The 27,212-nt window shown below is 41.8% G+C and overlaps 1 protein-coding gene across 1 annotated transcript in view; it reads right to left on the bottom strand.

Moving 5' to 3' along the window:
- LAMA2 (laminin subunit alpha 2) overlaps nucleotides 1-27,212 on the bottom strand; it is a 619,437-nt gene that overhangs the window by 399,227 nt on the left and 192,998 nt on the right. The window contains exon 4 of the mRNA XM_084827486.1: nucleotides 23,462-23,704. Within this exon, the coding sequence (XP_084683612.1) occupies nucleotides 23,462-23,704 (243 nt within the window). The remainder of the gene's footprint in view (nucleotides 1-23,461; nucleotides 23,705-27,212) is intronic.

Raw genomic sequence — 27,212 nt, 5'->3', positions numbered from 1 at the left:
CTCCTGCACAAATCTACCACTATGCCCCCACCGTTGGAGGTTTCAGGAGCTTCTAGATAAGTATAACAGAGAAATATGAACAACAACATTTTTACTACAAATTTTTCAATACAAAATGTGCATGAGAACATGTGAAACAGTATCTATGACCTAGAAGTACAACAAAATACCGTTAGAGCAATGATTTTACACAATGACACCCAAAACTGTCAGGGCTGGCCCAAGACAATTTGCTGCCTGAGGCAAACGACAAAATGGCATCCCCTCCATTCTTCATATAGAAGCTGACTGGACTGGCAGTTGAATCAATACTAGCAACAGGACAGCAACTGCCATCACATCTGAAGGCAGCAGGGTAGTTTAGGGGTGCAGGGCAGACTGTCCTTCAAGACAGGGGAGTGGCTGGGGTGGGATGGGATGGGGGGCTCAGGAAGAATGACTGGGGGGCTGCCAGTGCTGTCTTCCCTAGAATCTGCTGCTTGAGGCTGTTGCCTCACCCTGCCTAATAAAAGGGCTGGCCCTGCCATAAGTACTGCCATGATTGTGGACATCATTACAGCAAAATCAATTTGTATATTCCTGCTTCACACATTGCCCGTGTAATCATGGGTATACTGCTGTGGAGAAAATGGAGTGGTGAAAATGACTGGGTGAAGCAGCCTTTGGTGAGCTTACATAGCTATTAGACAAATGTACCAATTACCCTTATTGCAATGTATGATTTAAAATAATGGACAAAGAGGATGGAAGGAATGAGGATGGTTTCCCTGTAATTTGTCTTTGCATATGAACAGCTGTGTAATAATAAGGTCAGTAATACTGACAGCTTAAAGTTGGAGCATGATCTGTATCTGAAGCGCCACATCCTGTTTCATTCCAACTGGAACATAAACTGGACAAGCATCACAAAAACACAGATGTGACTGTTTTTAAAACTGGAAGTATTCTATGCTTTGATTTTGCCTTAATTTAAAAGATGTACAAGAAATTCACAGGAGGAACAAGCACCCTTCAACCCATTCATGCTGTGCTTGGCAGTAGCTGTAAGCTGAGAAAAAACCCTCTGCTGAGAGGCTGGGGATGAAGAGACAAGCTCTACAACATCATAACACTATTAAGCTAACTTGTAAAATAAGACAAATTTATAGGTATAGCAATCGAAACATCTATACCACCTGTCACTTAATTTCACTAGTTTCTTGAACTAAGTACTGTAATGCTGTACATAATATACCACTGAATTAGTCACGCAGGGTTTAGTTACAAAGGATTTATTGATTAGATTAGATTTATAAATTGCACCCTCCACCTACCAGGCACCTGGGGTGACTCACAATAAAAAATAGCATAAAAGTATATCATAAGACCAAAAAACACCAGAGCAAAACCCAAAGCATACCATATCATACAATTTGAGAATGACATTAATTTAAGAGCGGCAAAGCTGAAGTGCAACATAAAACATTAGACAGCATTAAAAGCCCAGGAGAACAGAACACTTCCAGTCTAAAGCAAAAGAAGGTGGAGGAGGAAGAGGAGGAACTCCTTGGGAGAGAGTTCTCCAATCGGTATGCTACTACCAAAAAGGCCCACCAACGTTGCCTATCTAGATATAACAGGGCCTCTAATGATGATAGTAAATTACAGGCTGGTTGAGACGGAAAGAAGCAGTCCTTTAGATATCCTGGCTCCAAACCATTTAGGGCTCTGAGGATCAAAATCAGCATCTTCAGTTGTACATGGAAACAAACTGGAAGCTGGTGAAGTTGATCGAAAGCTGTGTAGTGTGGACTACGAAGTACACTCCTGACAAAAGGCTGAAGAACTGCCCATAATTTGAGATCACAGAATCACAGAATAGTAGGGTTGGAAGGGGCCTACAAGGCTGTTGAGTCCAACCCCCTGCTCAATGCAGGAATCCAAGACAGAGCATCCCTGACAGATAGCTGTCCAGCCTCATCTTGAAGGCCTCCAGTGTGGGAGAGCCCACCACCTCCCTCGGTAATTGGTTCCATCTTCATCAGAGGCTCTGTTGCATGTCCCATCACCAAGAGAGGTTTGGGATGAGGGGTGCACAAGACAGGGCTTTTTCTGTAGCAGTACCTCAACTGTGGAACTCCCTCCCAAAGGAGGTCAGGCTGGCTCTATCCCTTTTAAAGTTTCACCAGGTTTGTGGCTTTTAAAATTGTTTCTGGTCTGCTTTTAAATAATGTTGTTGCTGTTGTTGTTTGCTTTTATGTGGTTGTGATTTTATTGGATTTTATTGTACATTGCTTTGAGGGCCCTGGTGGAAAGAAAAGCGATACATAAATACTTTTCACAAAATAATAAAAAAAAACTTTTGCCACCTCATTTGCACTAGCTTCTGGTTTCTGAACACTTTTAAGGGCAGCTCCAAATAAGAACCACATAGCAGACAGAAATTTCAGTCAGCATGGCTTTTCCAGGCATAATATTTCCATGCTAGGAAAAGTGTTTGGATTTCTGTAAGTCAGGCAGCTTTAAAACAAAACAGAAAACAAAACAAAACAAAACAGAGAGCTTCTGACAGGAAAAATAATGGATAACTTAACAAATTGTAATGTACTATTTCTAAACTCTGTCCTCTTGCTCCTTTGCCCTTGTCTACCCTGCAGTTTTGACTTAAGTATTCTCTTCTACACTGGTTTGTAGTCTGATTCCACTGTTGCAGCTCTAAACATCCCACCAGCTGCCTGACAGTGCAATCCTATACATATTTACTCAGAAGTAAATCCACTGTGTTCAATTGGGCTTACTTCCAGGTAAGTGTGTGCATAGGGCTGCAGCATGAATTTACTGGGCCTTAGATTCTGTAAGACAGGGCTGGGCAACCCTTCTGGGGCCGGGCCCATGGGCCCATTTGTCATTTTGATAAACTGTCCTGGGTACCACCACAAAATGGACACAGTGCAGATGAAAGGACCACCCTGCACACCCCACCCTCTTCATTTGTTAAGAGCATCTCTGAGCCCTACGCGTGGCCTAGAGGCATTCATAGGAAAGAAGATCAGAGCAGCTAGAGGCCCTCGTTTTGCTTTGAAGCGATCCCAGCTGTCAGTTAGAAATAAATAAACAAACACACACACACACATATATGGGGTAGGGCATTTTGGTGGGTGGCAAGAAACGTGTCTGAGGGCACACTGGTGTAAAGATTTTGCCTGGTGGACAGTTGTCAGAGCAATCCATTCCCCACCCTATTGATAGTGAAGTGAATGTTAGCAATTAATATTTTTGCTAATTCCTCCTTCCCTATGCAGTCCCCTGTACCTCACAAAAATCTGTTCTGGAGTGTTGAAGGAACCTCTGGAATTGTGTGTGTGGAAGCTCTGAAGACTGCATGGTTAAAGGCAAGGCCCAAAAAATTGCCTCCTCCTTCCTTCAGAAGGAGTCACCGGTAAATATTATGGAATGGTAGGTGAGCCGTTCCATAAATTGAAGGAGTCCTGGATCCAGTCCCATGAGTTTTTACAATTAAAGATTGTCATATGAAATTCTGAAATTTTAGTCCATCGCTTTAACTAAGGTTGTGTTTTCCTTCATGGATTAATTGCATTCACCTGATGCAGTGTTGTTAGACTAGTGATATGTCTTATTAGAGCTACTTACTGAGTAGGCAGGCCAAAAACTAATTCAGTAGCTTGCCAGCTTCATAAAGGCTTCTGGGTTGCCCTCTTCCTTTAGGTTATTTTATATACATTTGGCCTGACAGTAATGAACTCAAGACAAATTGTAATCCAGACACATCCTAAATCATTCACGACACTGGTTCAACATACCCATATCCACTAACAGTCAGTTTACGTTAACGTCACCATGTAGAAATTAGCGTATAAATTTGTGATGAAAACTCATACACTGTTGTACATCATACTAGCTAAACTCACTTCTAGAAATGCTTCTTGCATATAACTTCTGAGGTATACTCATAAATTGTTTAATACGCACATGTAAAAATATATGAATGTGACAAGCACATGCTTGAAAACACTTGCATTGTAGGGTTACACTAATAAATGTAAGAATGTAAGAAGAACACTGCTGGATCAGACCAAAGGTCCATCTAGTCCAGCATCCTGTTTCTCACAGTAGCCAGCCAGATGCCTCTGGGAAGCCCACAAGTAGGATAGGAGGGCAATAGCCCTCTCCCGTTGTTGTTTCCCAGAAAATGGGGAACAACAAACAATAAAACCTGAAGGCTGCATAAAGCCATTATGCTATAAACAAAGGCAACAAATTAAACTTTGCAATTTGGGATAATACCCAAATAACGTCCACTAACATATGGACATTGGATACCAATGTCCATATGTTAGTGGACGTTATTTGCACCATTCTCTTTCTTCCTTAATATAAAGTATTTGTTCAAGGCAATATAATAACTAGACACAAACATCACCAAATAGGTTACCTAACCCTCTAACTCTTGAGCAGCACTGGATAGTTCTGGACACTGTGTACTTTGTAAATGATTACATTTAAATCATTTGTACCATATTATCCTAGACTGTTCTATGAATCATGTTATAATCATTGTTCTGTTTTCAACAAGTGACATTAATTACTATCAAGCTTATATAACAGAAAGCCAAAATGGAAAGGAATTTTTGTCAGCAGAAAGAGATCATAATTCCAACCTGCCCCAAGAGAAGTAGTGACTCTCTTTCCTTTTTTTTTTTTGAGAAATAAAAGCTTTCCAGTCATTTTCATTCCAGTGAATAATATCTAAGTAAGTGCAGTTGATTAATATTATTATTACTCCTTCATTTTCTGCATGCGGAAAGGCTGACTGAGAACATAATTGCGCACAGAAAGAATCCCAAATATTAACGTTTTTCTAGTTCAAAATCCACATCAAAAGGATTCAGGTCAGACAAAAGGTATTTTACATGCTAACTTTACCATCCTAACCATTTTTATTCAGAAATAACTCCCACTGAGTTCAATGTAGTTTCCTTTCTAATAAATGTGTTTAGGATTACAGCCCTGTTGGCAGCCCTTTTACTTAGGACAGAAGTATACTTTTCACCTTGACCTTGCATCTTTACAGTCTTGCATCTTCTGGGAGTAGTAACTGCCGCTGTAATATCTAATTTGCCTTGTTCCTAATAGAAGAAACTGACTGTAAACACATAACTTTCCCAATCACACAGGAGTCTGATGGCCTGATTTTAAAAGCAAAAAGGGATATGTGGGTAAGGGATCCCTTCCTATTTTTGTAGATTGCCTCCCCCAAGTGTTGTTTTTGTCTCATCTCAGCTTCCTTCTGACATCAGAGCCACAGCCAGGAGGTATGTTCCTAGAGAAAGGCTGTACACTAGGACTGTGCACCGCCTTGTTACGAAGCCTGAATAACGAGGTGAAGCGGGCTGTTTCGGAGCAAAAGCCTCATGATTAGGGATGTCAGAGAATTCTGCCATTGCTCACGGTGAGGCTGAATGCCAGTGCATTCGGCCCCCCGAAATCTGTGGCAGAACGGCCTGCCACCCCCTGCCCCCACGCAGATCTCCCCCGGGACGAGACTTACCTGGGGCGGATCTTCCGGGTGGTGGTGGCGGCGGCTCCGGTGGCTGGTCTTCCAACCGGCTGCCGCCGCTGCCATTTGCAGTCTTGTCGGGTTTTTTTTTTTTTACAGGGACGTGATAGGCTATGTAAAGATTTACGTAGCCTATCATGGCTGGGTTAAAAAAAAACACGCGTACGCAAATGGTGGCGGCTACGGCTGCCGCCATTTGCATTCCTTATCTTTCACCGTCTTAGTCTACGTAAATATTTACATAGACTATTATGGTGAAAATAAAGGGGAACGCAAATAGCGTAGTGGGCGCTATTTGTGTCCCTTTTTGATTTGCCGTTTTAGCCTACGTAAATATTTCTGTAGGCTAAAACGGCGAATCAAAAAGGGATGCAAATAGCGCCCACTATGCTATTTGCATTCCCCTTTATTTTCGCCTTAATAGTCTACGTAAATATTTACGTAGACTAAGAAGGCGAAAGATAAGGAACGCAAATGGCGGTGGCCGTAGCTGCCGCCATTGCGTACGCTGTTTTCTTGTGTGTGTGTTTTTTAACCCAGAGCCTTCTGCGGCTGGAAATCCGGCTGTGGACGGCTCTGGCCTGGGCCTGGCCAGCTGCTCTGCGGAGCTGCTGTGGAGGACAGCCGGCCGTCGAGGATTCCGGGGGGGAGGAACAGATAGCCTCCCCCCCCCATGAACATAATCCGCAGAAAGGTAAGTGACTTTCATACATCCCTACTCATGATATGAGGCGGTTCAGAGCAGTAATGAAGTGGCCTGGGGCGAAGAGCCCCCCCCCCCCCGATGAAGCACCTCCTCCGCCTCATATATTCGGAGCTCTACTGAATGCCTCAGCAGCCCAGACAGGCTGTCTCCATAATGTATCAACTTCTCAACGTTCATGTGGAGGGGGAGGGGGAGGGAAGGGGAAGGCGAGTGGGGGCGGGAAGGCAGGGGGAGGCGGGAAGGCAAGCACAGGAGGAGGACAGAGTATGCTTTGGCAAATAGGAACCCTCAGCCAGAACCGATGCTAGCAGTCTCCAATCAGAGAGAGTTGTTGAAGAAGGGGGTATATATACTTCAGTGAAAGACTGTGTTCGGTCATTGCCAGAGCTGTGTCTTTGGGAGAGAGGGCTGGTGTGGGTAGGGATGTTAGAGAAATCCACCATGGATTCAAATCCACTCTGGAATCCACGGTGGATCAGCCCCACTTACCTCCGTTCCAGGAGGATTCCACGTGGAACAGCTCCGGTTGCTTGCTCCTGGACCCATCCCATTCGCCTCCATGCCAATCACCATTTAATTTTTTTTTAAAAAATGGCGATCAGCAGGATGTGCCCATAGACTTATACGCAAACTAGAGCCATGAATCTTGCATATAAATCTATGTAGACTTATACACAAGATTCACGGCTCTAATTTGCGTATAAGTCTATGGGCACATCCTGCTGGTCGCCTTTAAGAAAAAACAACAACAGGCGATCGGCACGGAGGAGAATGGGACAGGTCCAAAAGGTAAGCGGCCCTCAACCCAGGCAGCTCCGCAGAATCCTCGCGGAGCCGCTCCGGAGGATTCCGGGGGTGGGGGAGGAACGGATCACCTCCCCCCAGGCAGATTCCCCACCGGAGTGGATGGTGGGGAATCCGTACACCTCTAGGTGTGGGTAGATGATTGTTTGTGCTTGTGTGTGAGGGTGCATTCCTGGGAGTTGTTCCTTCAGTTTATTCAATTTTGATCGCCATTAGGCTTTCCTTGGAATGTAAATTAAAAGGAAACAGCTTGGTTGTACTGGGAGCATTCCCTTCCCTCGCTCCTTGATCGTCCTTCCCCATTGAGACGGTGTCTTTTGCAGCACCTTGTCCAGCCACTTTCTCCTATATCTTTGTACCCCCCAACTCATTTGTTATTTGTATTTGATTGGATTAATCTCTCCTTTCCATATTTTTTCAAACGAACATAGCTTTTCCTTGCAAATTGCTGCTATGCTCCCCCTCCCCCACCATTCCTGTGTTTGTTTGTTTATCTCGATTTTGGACTCCGGAAAAGGCTGCATTTGTTGTGTAACATCAACCTTTACTTCTGCTTTCTCCATTCTATTTCCTTGTTGTTTTTGTCAGTCAACTCTGTCTCTTTTAGATTTTTACAAACCCAGTCTTATTTTGATTTTAAAAAACAAACATTGACTTCTGAGCATGTTCCTCCCCCCCTTTTAAGACATATTCAGGCATTTAGTTTTTTCTTTCTTTTTAAATTCTTAAAGAAAGGCATATTATAGCAGCCTATGTGTGTAGTGTTTGTCCCCCCGCCCCCGTGCTGAAGTGAACCATCTGTGTCTTCTCTGTGTTGATCCTCCCCAAACAAAAATTAAAGGATTTTTTTTTAAGGGTTTGATTTGGCTGTTATCTAATCGCCTGTGCTATCGTCCTGTATTTCTTGAAGTTATACTGCCTTCTATAAAAGAACAAGAAATATAAAACAATAAATTAAATACACCCATCATTTGCTTAGGTAGTTCTGCTTTTCTTTCTTGTGTATCTGTGTCCATGTGTGTGTGCGTGTGTGTGCTAGGTTGTAGTTCCACCAACACTATATGTCCAAATTTCAAGGCAGTGTGGGAAAAGCACAAGACATATAGTATTTATATTAATTACCTTCTTATTCTAATAACAGTCCACTGTGTGGCAAAGCAATTCAGCGCAATATGAGGCATCTTTGGGGTGTTGGCAGGGGCAGAGTTGGGGAGAAGTTACAGCTCTTTGCTTTGGGAGTTGTCCTGGAAAAGATCAAATTTCACCTGCACCTTGTACACAAGCCAGTGTGCCAGAGTGCCTGGAATTTGGCAAGTGGGATGCCATCGAGGGGTGCTGGGAGGGGACCAGGTGTCATGCACATCCGTGGAAATAGGGAGAAGTTACGGCTCTTTGCTTTTTGAGTTTCTCTGGAAAACCTCCAATTTCACTAGCACCTTGCACAAAAGCCAGTGGGCCAAAGTGCCTGAACTCTGGTGGGTGCGATGCTCTCGAGGGGTACTGCGAGGGGGCCAGGTTTCACACATCTCTGTGGAAGCAGGGAGAAGTTACAGCTCTTTGCCTTAGGAGTTTTCCTGAAAAAAGTCAAATTTCACCTGCACCTAGCAAACAAGCCAGTGAGCCAAATTGCCTGGGCTTTGGGGGTGCAATGCCCTGAAGGGGGGCTGGGAGAGGCCAAGGTGTCACATGCGTGTGTGGAATCAGGGAGAAGTTACAGCTCTTGGCTTTGGGAGTTTTCCTGAAAAAGTCAAATTTCACCTGCACCTAGCACACAACCCGGTGGGCCAAAGTCTCTGAACTCTGGTGGGTGGGATGCCCTCAAGGGTTGCTTGGAGGGGCCCAGGTTTCACACACATCTGTGAAAACAGGGAGAAGTTATGGCTCTTGTCTTTGGGAGCTTTCCTGGAAAAAGTCAAATTTCACCAGCGCTAAGCACACAAGCCAGTTGGCCAAACTGTCTGGGCTTTGGGGAGGTGCAATGCCCTAGGGTGGGGCTGGGAGAGTCCAAGGTGTCATGTGAATGTGTGGAATCAGGGAGAAGTTACAGCTCTTTGCTTGGAGAGTTTCTTTGGAAAACTTCAGGTTTTAACTCCACCTAGCAAAAAAACACTAGGCCAAAGTGTCTGAAACTTTGCAGGTGACTTCCTCTCCGGGGGGGTGGGGGGTGGAGACGTCCCCAGTTTTCATGCCTGTATTCTAAAAACTGGAAAGGTTATGACCGTTTGTGTTTTCCCATGCAAGTCAGTGGGAAAATGCCAAAACTGCACGATCCATATATCCAAATCTCACTTTGGATTTGGATCCGAGTCGGATTGGAGGGGGTCCGAGTCAGTCCAAGGCAGGCGGGGGTCGCTTTGGATGATCTGAAGCGGCATCCGAAGTGGATCGGGAGTCCATGCACAGCCCTACTGTACACCACAACGGGGGGAGTGTTCAGCTCTCCTTACCCACAAACCAGGTTTGCTTTTAAACTTTAACTCCCTATCAACCTCTTTCCATGTTTAAATGCATGGAACTGTTACCATCACATCTAGTTTGGTTCTTGAGATACATGTAATCTGTAAATCTGACAACAAAATAAGCTTGGACTATCCTACCTGAGTTCCAGCTGTGCAGGAATAAATATACCAATTTAAAATTGTTGACAGAGGACTTATAAATCCTATGTGTTATACTTGCAGCACAGAGGCAAAGCAACCATTAATACTTGAGCTATTATGCTGAAAAGCAGCAGGTTAATGAGCAAGTGGGCAGGCAAACCACGCTAGTAAACAAGCCAGCATGCAAGTAGTAGTACCTTGCTGGGAAGGCAGGAATAGGCAGCTTGAGAACCAACCACTCAGTCTTTACTAAGAAACAAGTTACTCAAACTGAGGAGCCAAACCAAAGTCTAGGACTTTATAGGGCTAGGTGGAGGTGGAACCCCGTTGACCATTGAGCTAGCTTCTGCCCATCCATAGTTGTACCACCTAAGCACAGTAGAGAGTTGGCCAGCTGTTCTCTCTTCTGGCAATGTATGATTCAGAAAAGAGACACAAAATGTTCAACTGTTAATATTCTCTGCTGTTGAAAGTATTAAAAACACTGCCCAACAGTTGGTACACAGTCTGAACATAGTCTGCACCTGGTGAAAGCCTACAGAAGTCCAGCTTGCAGCTAAAATTAGTAGATAATTGTGCTCATTAAAACAAAGCTACAAATAGTGGCAGTGCCCTGTTTGATGAGTCAGTAACTTACCTTAATACTCTCTGTTGCAACCATTTGCATGCACCATCACAGAATGGGAGAGGGACTCAGGATTCAACAGGAGGTTCAAATATTGAACTAAACACTGATTGAAACCTAATTGAACAATCACCCACCTGGCCAATAGCAGCCAGATAAAAGATGGCCTCAAAATTTAATATATCTGTTCAGATGTGTGCTTCGTTGTGCAGTGAACTAGAGCAGGTAGGCTATTAACTTCCTGGGCCTCTTCCAGTTGGACCTGGGAGACCAGGAAATGGAGAGTAGAGATCAGTAAGGAAAGAACAACAGCTGAATTTGGCAAAAGGAGTGTGTTCATTGCTCTCTTCTGACACTGCATGACCTCAGTATTCAGGAGGATGAAACCTTCATTGAGAGTATTAGCAATCACGAAAAAGAACCATGACATTTGAGTTTGGCAGCAAAATGCATTGATCACAATATCAAACTAGGATATAGATATATATGGAGAGTCACATGTAAATTTTGGTGTGTTTTTAAGGAAACATTTGCTATATTCATCGAATTTTATTAGGCAGCAAGATGTCACAACAATTTCTCAAATCATGCTGGGATGAATACATTTCAGTTTTGTGTACTTGTAGACATGTTGATCCTTTGACCCTATGCTGTTGACAATCTGAAACTCCCAGTGTGAAAGGATTAAATCAGGCTGTGGGGAGAATTGGATTTACAGTTCATTCGTAATTCCCTTTCTCCTTCTCTCCATGCCTTTCTCTATCAGCCAATCAGTTTGTCTTGAATGCCTATTCAAGCAGTAAGGCATGAAGGAGATCTAACAGACAGGCATTGAGAAGTACCAGAGTTCAGCACTCCTGACATTATTGGCCTGACATTAGTACAGCTCAGGAATGAGTTACACAGAAAAAAAGGAGTTTCTCAAAGGGAGTCAAGACCTACATTTCAAAAAACGAACGGAAAAATGGATCTAGGTGTTAGCAGATGAGCACATGCAAAATGAAACCAGTGACACAGCTACAGTGTCAAGGTCTTCTGTTTGAGGGCTCTATGCAATTTTTGATTGGAGAAAATTTGCTGTCCCTTTTTTTATTTGCACCCTTTTTTTCTCTTGGGTTATTTATGGATTGCTAAAATCCTTTCGGTCCCTAAACGTGTGCTTCAAGCTTCCGTTTGGCCAGCCAAATTAAACAAAGACTGACGCACTTGTTAAATCAGTTTTACAGGAACAGGAAATTATCTTCTTGACCTTATACTTATCTTCGTAATATATCCGGAGGGACACAGGGTTAAGAATTTGGAGGAAGCAGCTGAAGAACTACCACATTACCCATCAGAAAGGAAAGATGCAGAAATTCATCTCATGTCTACTGTAGTCTCTCCACTGCAGTAGATATGCAAAAAATAAAGTGGATGCCTGAGAGAAGACAATGTTTCTGCATATTATCAAGGCTGTTACTAAAGCCTAATGGTGAATCCTTGTTCCATTTGCAAGTTCCCATTCATCAGCCACACAGAAAGACCATGCTGTATCTTCCAATCTCTCCTTGGTTCATTTGAGCTAAGGAAATAGGGATGTTACCCATCATACTGGCACTCCTATGCAATTGCACTGATGAATAATTACAAAACTCCTGTTGTTCATAAAAGCTAATAAGAAATGACATTTTTGTAACTCTTTGAATATCCTTTAGACATAATCATGACTTAGAACCGGAACTTTGGCATTCTTAAGTCCCTGTGAATCACTTTCGGGTAATGTGTTGTTGGAAAGAAGAAATCCAGAACAGAATCCAATTTTATACTACAGTTACAGTGTAGAAATAAAATACCATTGTTTCATACAACAGTCTCAGCAAGAACAATTTGCAGCAACAAATGTTACACAATTCCTAGAGTCCTGTGCAGACAGATATAAAATCCAATGACTGGGATTGCACTGCCTCACATAGCCCCTCTTACTCCAGATCTGGACCCACCCATTGTCTGCACCTTGGCATCACGATTGCATAAGGACCATGCATTTGTGTGGATGTGTGAATTTTGTGCACCACTAAACTGGACTATCCAAATTGACTAGTTTAGGCCTCTAAACATTTATAGTCTATGGGCAGTATCCTATGTAGTACTACCACTAACATGAATTATGTTGTGCTAGATTAGATGACCTCTAGCACAACACTGATAGCGCTTGCTGGCATGATGGGTTTCCCCATTGCACCAGCAAGCGCTATTGGCATTGCACAAGAGGTCGTTTACACTCGCACAACATAATTTTCATTTGTGGTAGTGTCACATTGGATACTGTCCTATGTGTTCCGGCCCATATGCAGATGTGACATCCAAAGCAAGGGGCCTTGAGGGGCCTGGAGCATGGTGGTCATTCCAGAAAGAGGCAGGGTGAGCTGGCATGATACATATTCCCCACTCTTCAGATGAGACTGAACATGTATTTATTGAACAAATTTATTTATTTATTTATTTGATGCCTCATAAAATGTTTTTCTAGGCATTTGACAATGTGAAGAAAAACACAATAAACGTATTTCAGATTTTCATTTTCCAGGATTAAGAGAAAACCTACCAAAGTGTCACAAAGCAGTTGTCCCATCTAAAGGGGTCTTAGATATTGATATACATTGCTTATCCTAAATATTCTGTTAGAATATGGAAAGGGGTTTCACTATATTCACATTTTGTGCAGAAGAGATATTCTAAAACAGACTATGAAACTAAACACCTAACATAACAGCATGAGAAACTGAGAAGTGAAAATGAAGTGAAAAGAGAAGAAAGAAAAGAGAAAACCTCAAGGGGACAGAGTTTAGAGGAACGCAAATTTTAAATTGGGCAAAGTGACTTTTTTCTTTTAAAAATGAAGGTTGGAAATTAACTAGGAATTTGGAAAATTTCTCTCATACATAGAACAGACCACACCTTTGAATATAGAATACATATCCGACACCCATGACTGTACTTGTCTCCAGGATGTAATGTCCTTGTCTGACTCCCACTTTCTCATAACTGATAGTTTCTTTTAAAACCCCTTTTATTGAACTCCTGCCCTTATGAAGAATCAATACTGCATTAAAGCTCTCCACCTCTCCATTGGGAGTGTGCTTTTATGTATAATCTGATAAAATCAAATGCAGCTTGGTTAAAAAAAATAGACAAATGCTTCATAATGTCCCATTTAAGGGACTTTTAAACAAAAGTAACTCATAAGAAGAGCCCTGCTGGATCAGCCAAGGGTCCATCTTGTCCAGCATTCTGTTCTCACAGTGGCCAACAAGCTGTCGACTGGGAACCCACAAGCTGGACACGAGTGCAGCAGCACCCTCCCGGCCATGTTCCCCAGCAACTGGTGTACATAGGCTCACTCAGAAGACAGTTCATAATTAGTCCAGGGTAATTTGTATAACATTCTCATCTTAGATCACATTATGAACTTCACTATCTTCTCTCAGATACTAACAGGCCCAACCCTATCATTAGACAGAGTGAGGCAGACACCTCAGGCAGCAGATTTCTGGTGTTATGAAGGAAGAGAAGTTGCTTTTGGAATTTTCTGCCTCAGGTGCCAAAATAATTTGGCTGCTCTTCGGTATGATGCACCTTGACTGAGGGGAGCACCATTTACTGCTCAGTCTCAGGCAGAAAAAATTAATGGGCTGGCCCTGGATATTAAAAGGTATTTGCTTAGTTATATTTAAAAAATGGATGTTGTTATGGCCATTACCTATTCATCTCCACTGCTAAGCAGCTGAAATAGATCCAGAACCACTTAAGCAAGCCTTTTAGGATAATTATTTAGCACTTCATAGGTATGGCTAATTTGTGAACCACTTTCATTCTCAGGAACAGCTGACGTTTAGATCTGTACATACAGGAATCAAATTTATAAATAGCAGAAGTCATATGTGGGTCAGTACCTACAATGAGGGAAAGTGATGAACAACAGGCAAGAACAGCCTCACCCAAGGTGATGTCCTCCAGATATTTTGGACTACACTTCCCATCAGCCCCAGTCAGCATGGACAATGGTCAGGAATGATGGGAGTTATAGTCCAACACATCTGCAGGACACCAGGTTGGAAAGGCTGGACTGGAGGATAAAACCTAAAATTAAAACACAGCTGGGTTAATATTCTCCTGGAATTAAAAAAAAACAACCTCAAAAAGTCAAACAAGTGTGACTTTTCCCACTGGGATGAAGTGTGTGCCACACGATCTCCAGCTGCAGCAAAAGAAATGCAGGAGTACAGTGCTAAGCATCATCAGGCATATGGATTATGAACACTTTGCCATTTGCTATATGATTCCATTGGCAGAAGCCTTTATTGACAATAGAGGGAACCACTAAATTATCTTGCTGACCAGATGGACTAAATATTGAGAGCCCTGAGAGGGATAGAGAAGGGTGAGCCAACAGTGACAGTCATGTAAGAGTTCCAAGGTGAGACCATCAGCACCCAGGGATCCTGGCCAGTAGATTTCTGAGAGAGAATTGTCCTTTCTTCCTTTTTGCATTATCGTGTAAACTGTTATTTATCTCTTACTGTTCTCCCTGTCTGATTGTGCTTTTTTCAGTGTTGTTTTTTCACTGTGTTTTATTGCTTGTTCACCTCTTTTAGATTTTATAATGAAAAGCAGGTAAGAAATTTCTTGAACAAATAATTATAGGTGCATTTTCATCAATTAATGTCTTGAATTCCAGTCATCAAGTGTTGACTTGCATGTGTAAATGAGTCTTCGGAGATCACATCCCACAGAGACACTTTTGCCTACAACTCCTAAGTGACACAATGCTTTGAAACTGTGTCAGGTCACACACACTCAGCTGTAAATGGTCAAGAACCGAATAAACAAACTGATGTGCAAGCATGGGTGAACCATCCCAATCTGAGAATAAGCTCCAATGACCCCAGATATTAGGAATTGGCAGGGGATGGGCCAAACATGGTCTGGGATCTAAAGAAGGGAGGGTGATGAAGGTGGGATAGCCACGTACCTCTAAGTAAAGTACTAGAGGCTCTAGTAGAGGGGCAGGCAGCAACCTTTAGGGGTCGTGGGCACATTTGACAATTTGAGAAAGTGTCCTGGGCACAACCACCACCAAATGGCTGCCATGCAATGCATGGCAAAGGATAATGAAGACTGAGTACAAGGCAGAGGAGGGGTCTGAGCCCCAACACACAAAACAATTCATTTGAACCTACAGTTTTCAACACCAATACAAACCTATTTCACAGCAATCCCAGACGCTGGTAAGAAAATGTTGTTGTTTTTTGAAAAGTGGGATGGGTAGGGCACTTTGGTGGGTCAGGGTGCCTAAAAAGTTGTACGGGGATGCATTAGTGCTGGTGGGCACTAGTTGCCTACCCTTGCTCTAATATGTGCTCTCGTGTGCAAATAGGAATTGAACCAATCAAGGACAGAACGGGGCATGTGGCTGGGGAATATGATATGGTACAGGTATAGAATATCTACCTGTGTGGTACATATCTGCCCTCCTGTATGCTTACTATGCCAACCTGTCTGTGTCCAAGCCAAGTATGTGTCTTGGTGTATACAACTGTTTTATGATATCCAGTATGTGCATCTGCTATATGACCTGTTGTGTTAATCGCAATCTGAAAAACAATGCATAGCTACATATCCTACTGGTTTCTAAAGCATTCCTTGATTCTAAAGAATTCCTTGATTGTCAAGGAATAGATGTCACTGGGAAATACAGCTTTGGGTGGGGCACTGCCCTGTTGCGTTAGGCTTGCAGGGAACTTTGTTGGCAAAGCACTACACAGTCGTCTTGACTGAAACTCTGACACAAGTAATTTAAACACCAACATTTATTTATTTATTTATTTATTTATTGCATTTATACCCCGCCTTTCTCCCTCTCGCAAGGAACTCAAGGCGGCTTACATTATCCTCCTCCTCACCGTTGTATCCTCACAACAACAACCCTGTGAGGTAGGTTGGGCTGAGAGTCTGTGACTGGCCCAAAGTCACCCAGTGAGCTTCCATGGCCAAGTGGGGACTAGAACCCGGATCTCCCGGCTCCCAGTCCGTCACTCTCACCACTACACTACACTGGCTGTCATTGAAATGACAGAGAGAGAGCATAATAAAACACAATATAATGAGAACAGAAAACCTCACAGTTAAGTTCCTAAATTTAATCACTCCTTTCATGATTGAGAAGGAAAAAAGAAAATCTGTTCAGAATCTGCATAGACTCGATACATGAGCGCCATTTTCTTGGTGGAAGCACAATTTACTTGGTGAAACTGTGGCATACAAATCCCATTAATTAATCACATGGAGATGTCCTGGACTTAAGCTTTGAACACATCTGTGTGCACAGAGCTATGTGGATAGAAATTACATGCACGTAGGCTCTGTGACTGAGTACCCTCCAAAATGCAAGTTCTCTGACTGAATGGGGAGAATCTACACATCTACAGGCACTCAGCTGTTAACATGAATAGATTATACATTTTCCTACCTCTATGTACACCTAAGTGGGAAAAATATGATGTGTAAACCAGCCGGCAAGCAAAAAAAGCTAAAACAAATTAAATTTCATCTTTCATCAGATGCAATTGGAGGCTCTGGGGCAAAAGGTGAAATCATGATATGCCATAACATGAACCACTCACATATATTTATGTGAATCAGTAGCATGTGAAACCAATTCACTGACAGACTTGTGCACTTTAGAGGTGATTCTGTATTTTACTGGTTAGGTTGAAAAGGATCATAAAAATGAAGAATGCTATGTGTTAAGCACTGTATTTAAAACTATAGGGTCATTTAAAAGTTCCAGTTAAATTAAGATAACATTAAACAAATGCCTGATATTGTCCACAGAAAAAATAAAGATATTACCAAGAGTTAACGTCCCTAAAATAATTTCTCCATAACAAGATTAATAAAAACAGAGGCACCAAGTCTAATCCATAAAAACTAGAAACCAACTGCTTTTATAAAGAAAGTAATTAAATGCAAATAACAGTGGCTTCAATGCAAGTGAAATGAAGGAAAAATCACTATGGTAACCATTCATTTTTAGTTTTTAGATTAATGAAAATCGCAGGAATCAAAAGCAATGATGGTAGCTTTGCAAAGCTTTTGACAATGTTGAAATTTTATTAAACCAACAGGAAAGGTAATGCAGGGGCAGCTACACAATAATCTTAAGAAAAAACACTACACGGTCCTAATTAGTGCTGAAAGGACAACTCATTCAAATATAACAAATTTCCTCTTATCAACATTGTTGGATTAAAATCCCAGCACAGATAAATAACTGCAAATCTCTTCGAACCTGGCGAAGCATGTAATTTTTAATTTTAGACACTAATAAAACCAAACAAGGAAACCTGACATTCATATGAAAACTTGAATTTCTTGGTAAAATTCCAAGTTTTGAGGTATGAAATTAGGAAAAATCATATTCTTTCCATAGTTATAAAACATGATGGTTAGTATTTATAATTCGTGTGAATGGATGGTATATGTGTGTGTCTGTGCTCCTCAGTCTCACAAGGCAGAACTTTGGTGAGGGGGAACTACGGGTATTTTGCACACAAATGAAGTACCTTGAACAAACATCCTGGTCTCACAACATACATGGGAACTTGAATACATGGCTAACACATTGCCTAAAACCCTAACAGACACAAACACACAACACCAAATTCCATTCCACTCCAACAACTGGTCAAGCCAAAATAAAGCACCCCGCACAGACAACTAAGGGAACATAAGCAAGGTAAAACTTGTGTGACTGTCTCCCATGTCCATGCCATCACCGTAGAAAAAATCTAGAATTCATGGGTTGGATACAGCATGGATGCTGGAGCAGATTTGGAGGGCAAGTGGGGGCTTTGCAGGGGGGCGAAGAAGATGCAGAAGTGCTATCCCACAGGTGGTATCCTTCTCCTAATGGAGCGATGATGCTGGATCCAAGCCCTTGTCACTAGGTCCAATGATCTACACTACCACAAGTGGAGAGGATTTGTTTTGAACAGCTGTCTTCACCACATCCTGCAATCCTTGGTTTAAATAATATAGGGGTGTAGGAAACACTGTAATAACTTAACGGCTGTGGTGCAGGACCCAATGAAAGGTAATTCAACAATCTTTGGTTGACAGTGAAAAATTGCAGACCTATTTGCATGATATATGGTGACAAATATCATAGTTGTAGTTCACAGTTTTTATATATAAAACTGTCTCAATGCTCTGGTCAAACGAATCAGAGTTAAATAAAGATCCCTGCAATATAGGAAAAGTAATTAATTCATGTGACAGTAATTGAAAGGAAGCCAAGATTTCTTGTTTCTCATATTATATTATACTGAAGATTAACTAGGGAAAACTAAGAGTGTACGAGCAAATACATATATTTATATAGGGAATACAGTAAACTCACAAGTAATTATAAGAAAGCCCAATACAGTAATTTAAAAAGGAACATTTATAACGCTGTGAAATTCTACAGCAGATAACTGAAAAATTCTTGAAAATTATGGAACCATCTTTGAAAAAGCAATGGCCAAAATAAAAAACTGAATGGCTGTAACTAATAATAAGTAATCGATCATAAATCTGAATGACTACAATATTATAGAATTATTTCACCTTATAGGATAGTAGAATAAATGGCTAGAATAAAATGTAATCTTCAGTTGTGTGTGTGTGTGTTTTTAAAAAACTATTTTAAAAAACATCAGAAATATGAAAAATAACTAAGTAAAAAATTAAGATTTTCTACAGCCACAAGAACAGCTGTTCCCTCCCTGCATTGTGCAGCAGGGTAGGCAGAAGGTAGAGTGGGGTCTACTACAGGTAGACCTTTGGATGATTTTCAGTAGATGGGCAAAGGTTTCTGACTCCTAGCTGTTTAATAATAGCAACAACCAAAAAGCTCCCCGCCCCCTGCAAATTAAGTTGCTGAAAAAGAATGCTTGGGGGAAAACTAGGAGGATTTATGAGCTTGGTTCTGATAATGTTCACAAATTCGCTAAGCATGTGTCATAGGCACACTTTTCCTTTTGTCTTCTTTTAGTATATGTCTGCCCCTCTGAGCCACTATTTTGCATCAGGCTCTGTTTGGTGGGTTCTAGTAAAAAACATATTAGGTCCTGCAAGCCTGAAGTTTGCCCACCCTGTTGTAATGAACATTCCTTATTTAAATTTTGCTCTTTGAAAAACTTGGCTATAGACAGAAGGCAGCTGTTTCTCTTAAAAAAAAAAAAAAAGCTATTCAGAACTCATCAAAGAGTTGTGTCTACCTACCCAACCCCTATCTATCTAGTCCATACCCTCCAAACTTTACAATTCAAGCATCCAGGGATATACATAACCTGAGAAATGTCAGGTTAAGAAAAGTCTTAATACAACTAGTGCTGTAGTAAAATCTGTCCTCAAATTCCCCGAAAGTTTTCTTCCCCTATGAAAGAAGCTTCTGTTTTCTCAAGTCATTTTCGAATGTCTTTTACATTTATTTTGGTGATATTTTTGAGTCCACTTTATCACTGAGATTGGCTGAGGCTGCTGTGTTTTTCTCTCTCTCTTTGTATTCCACATCTCCCCAACTGCCCCTGCTTCCTGATCTGACAAAGCTCATAGGAGGCGTTACCTCATGACATCTTTGCCTGGGCTTTAATTGAAGTGCAGGCAGCCAAGAAGGCTGCAGGATGCTGGAGAGATTATCATATAGTGAAAGACAGTGAAAGACATATCCTTTGGCCATAACTAAGGTAAGTACAAGAACCGCATACACCAGAATTTCACTGACGTTTCCCTTTGGAGAGATAAAACCCAGAAGCAATTCCTTTTCCATCAAATTTGATAGGAATGGTTGGAAAAGTGCAAAGACACTTACAGCACAGCATTAATATAAATTCCTTTTTCTTCATTTAGAATTATTCTCCACTTTTCTCTTAAGCAGAAACCTCTAAATTTGCCTTTCGGTTTTACTTTAGGTGAAATTCAATGCGACTTCAGTTCTACGTCTAATCAGCTTTGCCCCCTGCACAGATATATCTTTCACCATACTGGACTTCCATTGGGATATTCAGTGCTTGTGAGCAACTAGTGATGTGGATTGCATTTGAATTTGGGATAGGTCCAGATGCTTCTGGACTTTGAGTGTGACTTATAATGGCCCTACATGCTTCCAGCGAGCCATCTTCCCATTGTCCTTTCCTTTCCCTACCCCAAACTTACCTTGTCGTGGCATCAGGGAGGCCCACTGTTAGGCCTAGATACTGCCACAACCACAGCTATCAGGAAAAGGTGTGGTAAATATAGTTGCCATGGAATGACATAAGAGACTGTGACAATTACATTTCCTATGGTTAGTGACCCAGGTCTCTGCTGCCAATAAGTTTTGTAAAGGGAAAACATTGGTGTGTTGGTTAGTGCTGAGCTGAATTATTGGCAAGCCAATACTCTGGAGTAAAATGGGGAGTCACCGGTGATGAAATCCCCCTGAAAAAATGTAATTGTTAATTTAATCCATTTGTCCTGTGGCACAGACCTGGAACAGAGGGAAGCGTTCCCCAGGCTCCTTTCCTCTCACCTCAAGCACCAAAGCCAACTTTGTCCATCTTCCAAATGCTTCCACTCAAGCATCAATAAAAAGTGCCCCCACCCAGCTTCACCACACACAAATGAGGTTGCAAAACTGGGCCCTGTGTTTTGGCTCAGCCTTTGCATTAGGGGACTTCTGGCCAATATGGGGGCTTGTAGTGAAGGTTAGTAGCACGGAATCTATTAAATTGTGCTTCCAATGAGACTGTCAGGACCTGAACTTTGGAAAGAGTTTGAACTAAAAAATGATTTGTCTAGGGTGTGCAGAGGACAGTCATCTGTTTGAACGACTGCCAGAAGACTGTCCTCTACTTGAAAGCATCCTCTGTTTGAATGGCTGCTCCATCCCATTCTAGTTCAAAGATAAAGAAATGTAAGAACTGTTACCCATCAGGAGTTAGCACCTGGCCAGCAGAGTAAACAGGCAGGCACACACAGTCTTCCATTGTGAGATTTACTATATTTCTATTTTAAAAAAAAATCTAAATTTGCATTTATACATATAAATCAGCATATCTAAATGCTATGCAAATTTGTGTCATGCTTTCTCTTCTCTTTTGGTAATGCATTTCCTCATTTTTGGTGATCCCTTTGCTTCCCTGAAAACTTCTTAGATGTTTTACCTGAAATTCACCTTGAAATTTCATTTTAGGAAAATTCAGTGGCAGCTCTCGTCACCGTCATATTATGGCGTGTAACACTATAATAGTGTTAATGTACAGGTAGCTCACTTCAGAGCAGTAAGAATTTTTGAAGGTACAGTGCTCACCCAGGTGCTTTCATTTCCTAAGAAGGTCATAGGAGGCTTATGGCATGTCTGTGAAAGCCCTCTGCCCCTTTCAGATCTGGATCTAGCACCAACTGACTCTTGTTCCTACATATACCTCAATTAGCACATTCCTTGGAGGTAGTCAGGAGACAGACCTCCCATTCCAGAACAGTCTGTGGCCATCTCTGAGGACAGCCACCACTCAGTAATCTCCATAACAGTAGGGAATCTCCCAGACTAAACTTGGCCAACCAGTTTGACTCATTCTAGAAGTCTTTTCACAACCATAGAGGATGAGAGGAGGTATGGTCCTTGACTTGCACCCACACACACACACACACACACACACAACTTACAACAATATATACAGATGGAAAAAACGAGGCTGAGAGAACTGTCTCATCCAAAGAACAAATCAGTGCATAGCTGGGACTGAAACCGACACCTGCAACACCTTCAGTGGACCATGGGTGTTTCCAGTTGAGACTTTTATCATGCAATTGCTCTGCCTAATTCACAGAATTTTACAGGAGGTCCAGGTGACACTGTCTTTAACTTGTAAATATCTTGCATTTTCACACCGCTTCTTCCATCTTTGTTCTTTGCACACACACAAAAAACATTAAAGAGGAAAAGGTGGAATAGTTGCCCTCTGTCTTGATATTTAGACCCAGGAGCCCTCTATCTAGAGGCACCCCATATCACATTTCCTTGTGTTATAGCCCTGTAAAACAACTTTTCAAAACAAATATTTTCTGTTCCAAACTTTGTGGGTCACTATTATGAATAAACAAACAAAAACCTAATAGTTCTAGCAATCTACACAAGATAAGTTGCAATGTAACAACAACAGGATTTTAGCAATAAGAAGAAATAACGTCATTTGTGTGCTCCCGTTGGTTCATCCTTACAGATGTTACCAGAATGACCATGAAACATTTAGTACCAAAGACATTTTGTTGAGTTTGATTTATGTCCTCTCACCCCAATACTTACACTTTTAGGGCACAATCCTATCGGGGTTGGCAGCTGCCTCTGAACTCAGGAACTCGGAGGTGACTGCCTATCCAATGCAGGGCAGGAGAAGCACGGAGGGAATTGTTCCCACCATGCTTCAGCCACCCTGCATTTGAAGCTAGACAGCTGAAATCAGCTGTCTAGCTGTGGGAAGGCAGAGTGGGGGGGGGGCAGATGCCATCCGTGCATAGGAAGCATTGGAACAGCATTTCCACTCTCCCTGCCCCGGCACCCCCGCCCAGGAATGCCCCATTTTCGCCACTCCATGCTCCTCTTCCGAGTGCGGGGAGCGCAGCCATTCTGCGCTGCCTATGAGGCAGCATGGGAGGGCGTGGAGGTTGGTCCTCAGGGAACTGGCCTATCCTATGGCTGTCTAGCCACTGACTAGCAGCCATAGGGTTGCGCCCTTAAGGCACATCCTATGCATGTTTAGAGAGAAAAAAGGCCTGAAACTCCCAGCATGCCCCAGCCAGCTGTGCTTTTTTTGTAGGCTTTTTCCCTCTCTAAACATGCATAGGATTGCGCCCTTAGTCAGTGACTGTTGGGACTTTCTGTTGTGTACAGAATCAAATGCCACTTGAACCTTCATCCATCCTAGTTTAGTCATTACTGGTGGACATACAATTTGTGCAGTCTGATTTGTTTTTGTTCTGGACTTCAGAGAGACATACGATGTTTGAGCACTCTTGAGTTTACATGTACACATCCATTAATTGATGAGAACATGTACATCTTCAATACAGCAGTTTGGTTGCCATCATATTATTGCCCATCTTACCTCTCCATTCTCCAGTGGATGGATCTTGGAGTAATACGAAGTACATATAACTTCATCATCTTTTGCATATGATGGAGGTCCAGTGCGGGGAGGAATGTTGTAGCGAGTCAGACATTCAGTGTCTGTGATAGCGTAGTACTGCCAGGGCTGGTAGTTAACACCATCCAGTGAACGTCCCAAAATCCAGTTACCAGGTCGTGGTGAATTAGCTGCTTTTACAATGACATAAGCAATCTGGAACACCTGGAAGAATGTAAAGAAACCATGAGAATATCTTGTTGAAATGTGACTGCATTTTTGTCTTTAGTTCTTTTCCTGGCCTGCCATGCTGATTCTCTAGAATCAAAGCTTGATACTATGCCTTGGCTTTAGCTGATCCTACAGAACAACCAGTAGTTTACATCCTGCTTACAGCGACATCCCATAAGTTGAAAATTCCCTCTCTGTTGAAATATTCTGCACCAACATGAGCTATTGTTGTAGCATCACTGCCCTGCTGTTCCCAGCTCTGGGACAAATGCTTAGCACAAAAGATAATTGGAGGTGCTGCAATTGACCCAACTGCATACCCAATAAGAGTTTCCTAAGCCCCTAGTATTGCACATATACCTGCCATGAAGGAGCTTGGGGCAAGGAGCTGGAGAAGAGTACTGGCATAGCAATGACAGTGGATTCAGATGCCGGACCCATTACGATGTGATGGGTTGTACCCACCATTTCTAGCAATGACAGCTTAATCTGGGTGCCTTAGACTCTGGACTGAAGATATTCAGAAGAGATAGGGTTATTGTATTAATGACAACAATAGAGCTAATGTGTGTAATTCAGATTTAGAAGGTTGCTGCTTTCTCCAAATCAATATCTCATATTGATGATGAGGATATGCTGAATTTTGTTGCTGCTTTAGTCTCTGTGGGCTTTATGTATATCATTCAACTGTAAGCCACCCCTAGGAGCACTGTAGTGTCTATGGTGCCACATATAAATGTAGAAAAAAAGCAAGCAAATAAATAAACAAACTTGCAGCCTTCTTTAACATTATTACAACACATTTTTTCTTGAAAAATGCAAAGCAGCATTATTCAAGTGAGACTTCTGGGAAATACGTACACAAAAAGAAAGTGGCTGGGGGACCAGGAGTGTACAGTCCTATGGCTCGTCCCAATTTCTTAACCATGGCTGAGGCACAACTACTATTATGTCTATGCTGCCCTTTACTGACCATAATTTCTTTTTTCATTTTTCAATCTGTAGTGTATCTGTAGGACAAGAAGTTTTTCAGTGAAAGCACAGATTGTTTTGAAGAGGGATGAAAATAATCTCCATTTCATACATTCCATGGCCCTCCTGCATGATATGAAGTAATTAATAATTTCAGCTACTACATTTTAATTTTCTGTTTGATAATTCTACAGCAGAGCCTGTATTATCCAAATCTGAACATCTTAAGAAGGTGGATTTTTTTTTTTTTTCAGCTATGGGAGGGTACAGAATATGCAGAATACTGATGCCAATCATTCCAAGATGATTTGATAGTAATAACAGATAAATGAATGTGCTGGAGCAGTAACCCACTTCCACAATGTTGCTATTATTTTTAGCTGTTAGATATCTGACACACCAAAACCTGTATGTCTATTGCTAGAAGGCTATATTTAGCTTTCACATTTCAATCCCATCCCTCTTCCATGGAACACAGTAGCATATCTTGAATTACCTCCCATTTTGTCCTGACAACCCTATGAGATGTTAGGTTGCGAAAGAATGTGACTTGTAACATGCCATCTAAGATAACCTATTGCTGCCATTCCCAATGTGATAACTTCCAGATGTTTTGGACTACAGCTCTCATCAGCCCCTGCCAGCATGGCCAGGGATTATGAGAGTTGTAGCCTGAACCATCTGGATAGCACCACTTTAGGGAAGGTGGCCATACTGGCCTCTCAGCAAGCTACCACAGGATTGTTACCACTTAGCTGCACCTTCACGGAATATCGCTCCTTCATATATTCCCCAGGCCCCAAATGGCTTTCCAGTTGATCTGAAGTTCACTTAGGTGCACCTACATAGAATATGGCTCCCCCAGGCCCCAACTGGCTTTCCAGGCTTTTCAAATACAAAATTATTTCCTCTGGGAAACACCCACCCTGGGCATTCAGCTGATTATCTCCATCTGCAACTTATGTCTACTGCTCTTGTATAAGCAGATTAGGAACATTTAATCAACGCTTATTATGGTTTGCGCTTTCACCTGCCTTTCCAACTAATTTACAAAGGATTTATTTTCAGCTAACCTACTTGCCAGGAGTGAGACTCAAAACACAGCTATATTTGATGAAGCTCTGGATGTGCTAATAATTTATCCTTCTTTGTAAATCAGACTTTATTCCAATCCAGATAAAAATGAGGCAGATGGAAAAGTATACATCTCAGTAAGAAGAATTAAACTAAAGGGATTTTATTGAAAATGAAGCAAATTTGGAACACAGTAAACTCTTATGAATACACATAGAGACCCTGAGCAAAATATTTAGCATGTGTGGCAATTGGAAAGTGGAGTTCCATTTTACATACTGCCAATCCATCCATGATATAACAGAGAACATTACACTGAAAAGTTTCAGGTTCTAGCATAGAGATTTTGTTTAATCAATTAATCAATCAATCAATATTTCTTTATTATTTCACAGCAGAAGATTGCCTAGCAATGCACAATACAGTTATGGATCCCTTTAGTTTTCCTGGAGGAAAAGAGGTGCATGTATTTCTTCATTTCCAATGTAGCACTCCTGAAGATAATGGAGAACCACAGTAATCCATAATTCCCACTTCTGGGATTCTAAAGAAATACAAGGTGCAAACAGGACCATTTTAATCAGTGTTTTCAGTTCTGGAGTTGGGACAGGAAATGTGAAGAACAACAAAGAAAATTGTACTGTGGGAAACCAGAAGGCAGTGGTCTATATTGTTAGTTAGAGAAAGCTTGCATTTTCAATGGAATGCTGCCAATTCACACCAAATGAAGTTCTGGAATATTATAATTACAGAGTAGAACAGATGAAATAATTAAAGCGGTTTCATTTTTTTTTTTCATGGTGCCTTGGCAGCCTTTTCAGTGTTGGAATTAAAATGAGTAAAGGGGGGAAAATGGAAATTTCACACTAGTACTTTGCTACTGTGACTAAGTACTTCAAGGGTTTCCCAATGAAGAATTCTGAGAGCTCTGTAAAAGGCAATCCAGTGGCAATGAATGTTTGAATTTTGTTCTGTCTTAATGCTGTGTTGAAGAAAGGTCTCAGGCTGATGGTCTCACTCAACAAATTATTCAAAGAGGTGTTCTGTGCTGTTTAGTGCTGCATAATGTTATTTCATGGAGCATTTCTTCTTACTGACAATCCCTGAGCTTCAACAATGACTTGTAGACATCTAGTAGCAAGCAATTAAGCTCTCATGCTTATTCAAGGTGATACTTCCATTTTGCTAAGATTACTAGAAAGGAGCATAGCTAGATATCATCAAAAGTAACTTGGACTGAACATAAAAGCATAAGGCAGCCTTCCCCAACCTTGGTCCCTCCAGATATTTTGCACTACTGTTCCTGCCATCAATGACCATTGGCCATGTAGACTGGAGCTGAGGGGAACTGTAGGCCAAAACACCTGGAGATACCCAAATTGGGGAGGGCTGGCAAAAGGCCTGTCAGATCAGTCCAAAGGCCTAGCTTGTTCAGCATCCTGTTTCCAATCGTGAC

This window comes from Heloderma suspectum, chromosome 1 (genome assembly GCF_057233095.1).
Source record: "Heloderma suspectum isolate Gila_16-S chromosome 1, 16-S_ref, whole genome shotgun sequence".
Classification (NCBI taxonomy): domain Eukaryota; kingdom Metazoa; phylum Chordata; class Lepidosauria; order Squamata; family Helodermatidae; genus Heloderma; species Heloderma suspectum.
Note: the sequence above shows the minus strand (reverse complement) of the source record. Positions and strands in the feature narration are given on the sequence as shown.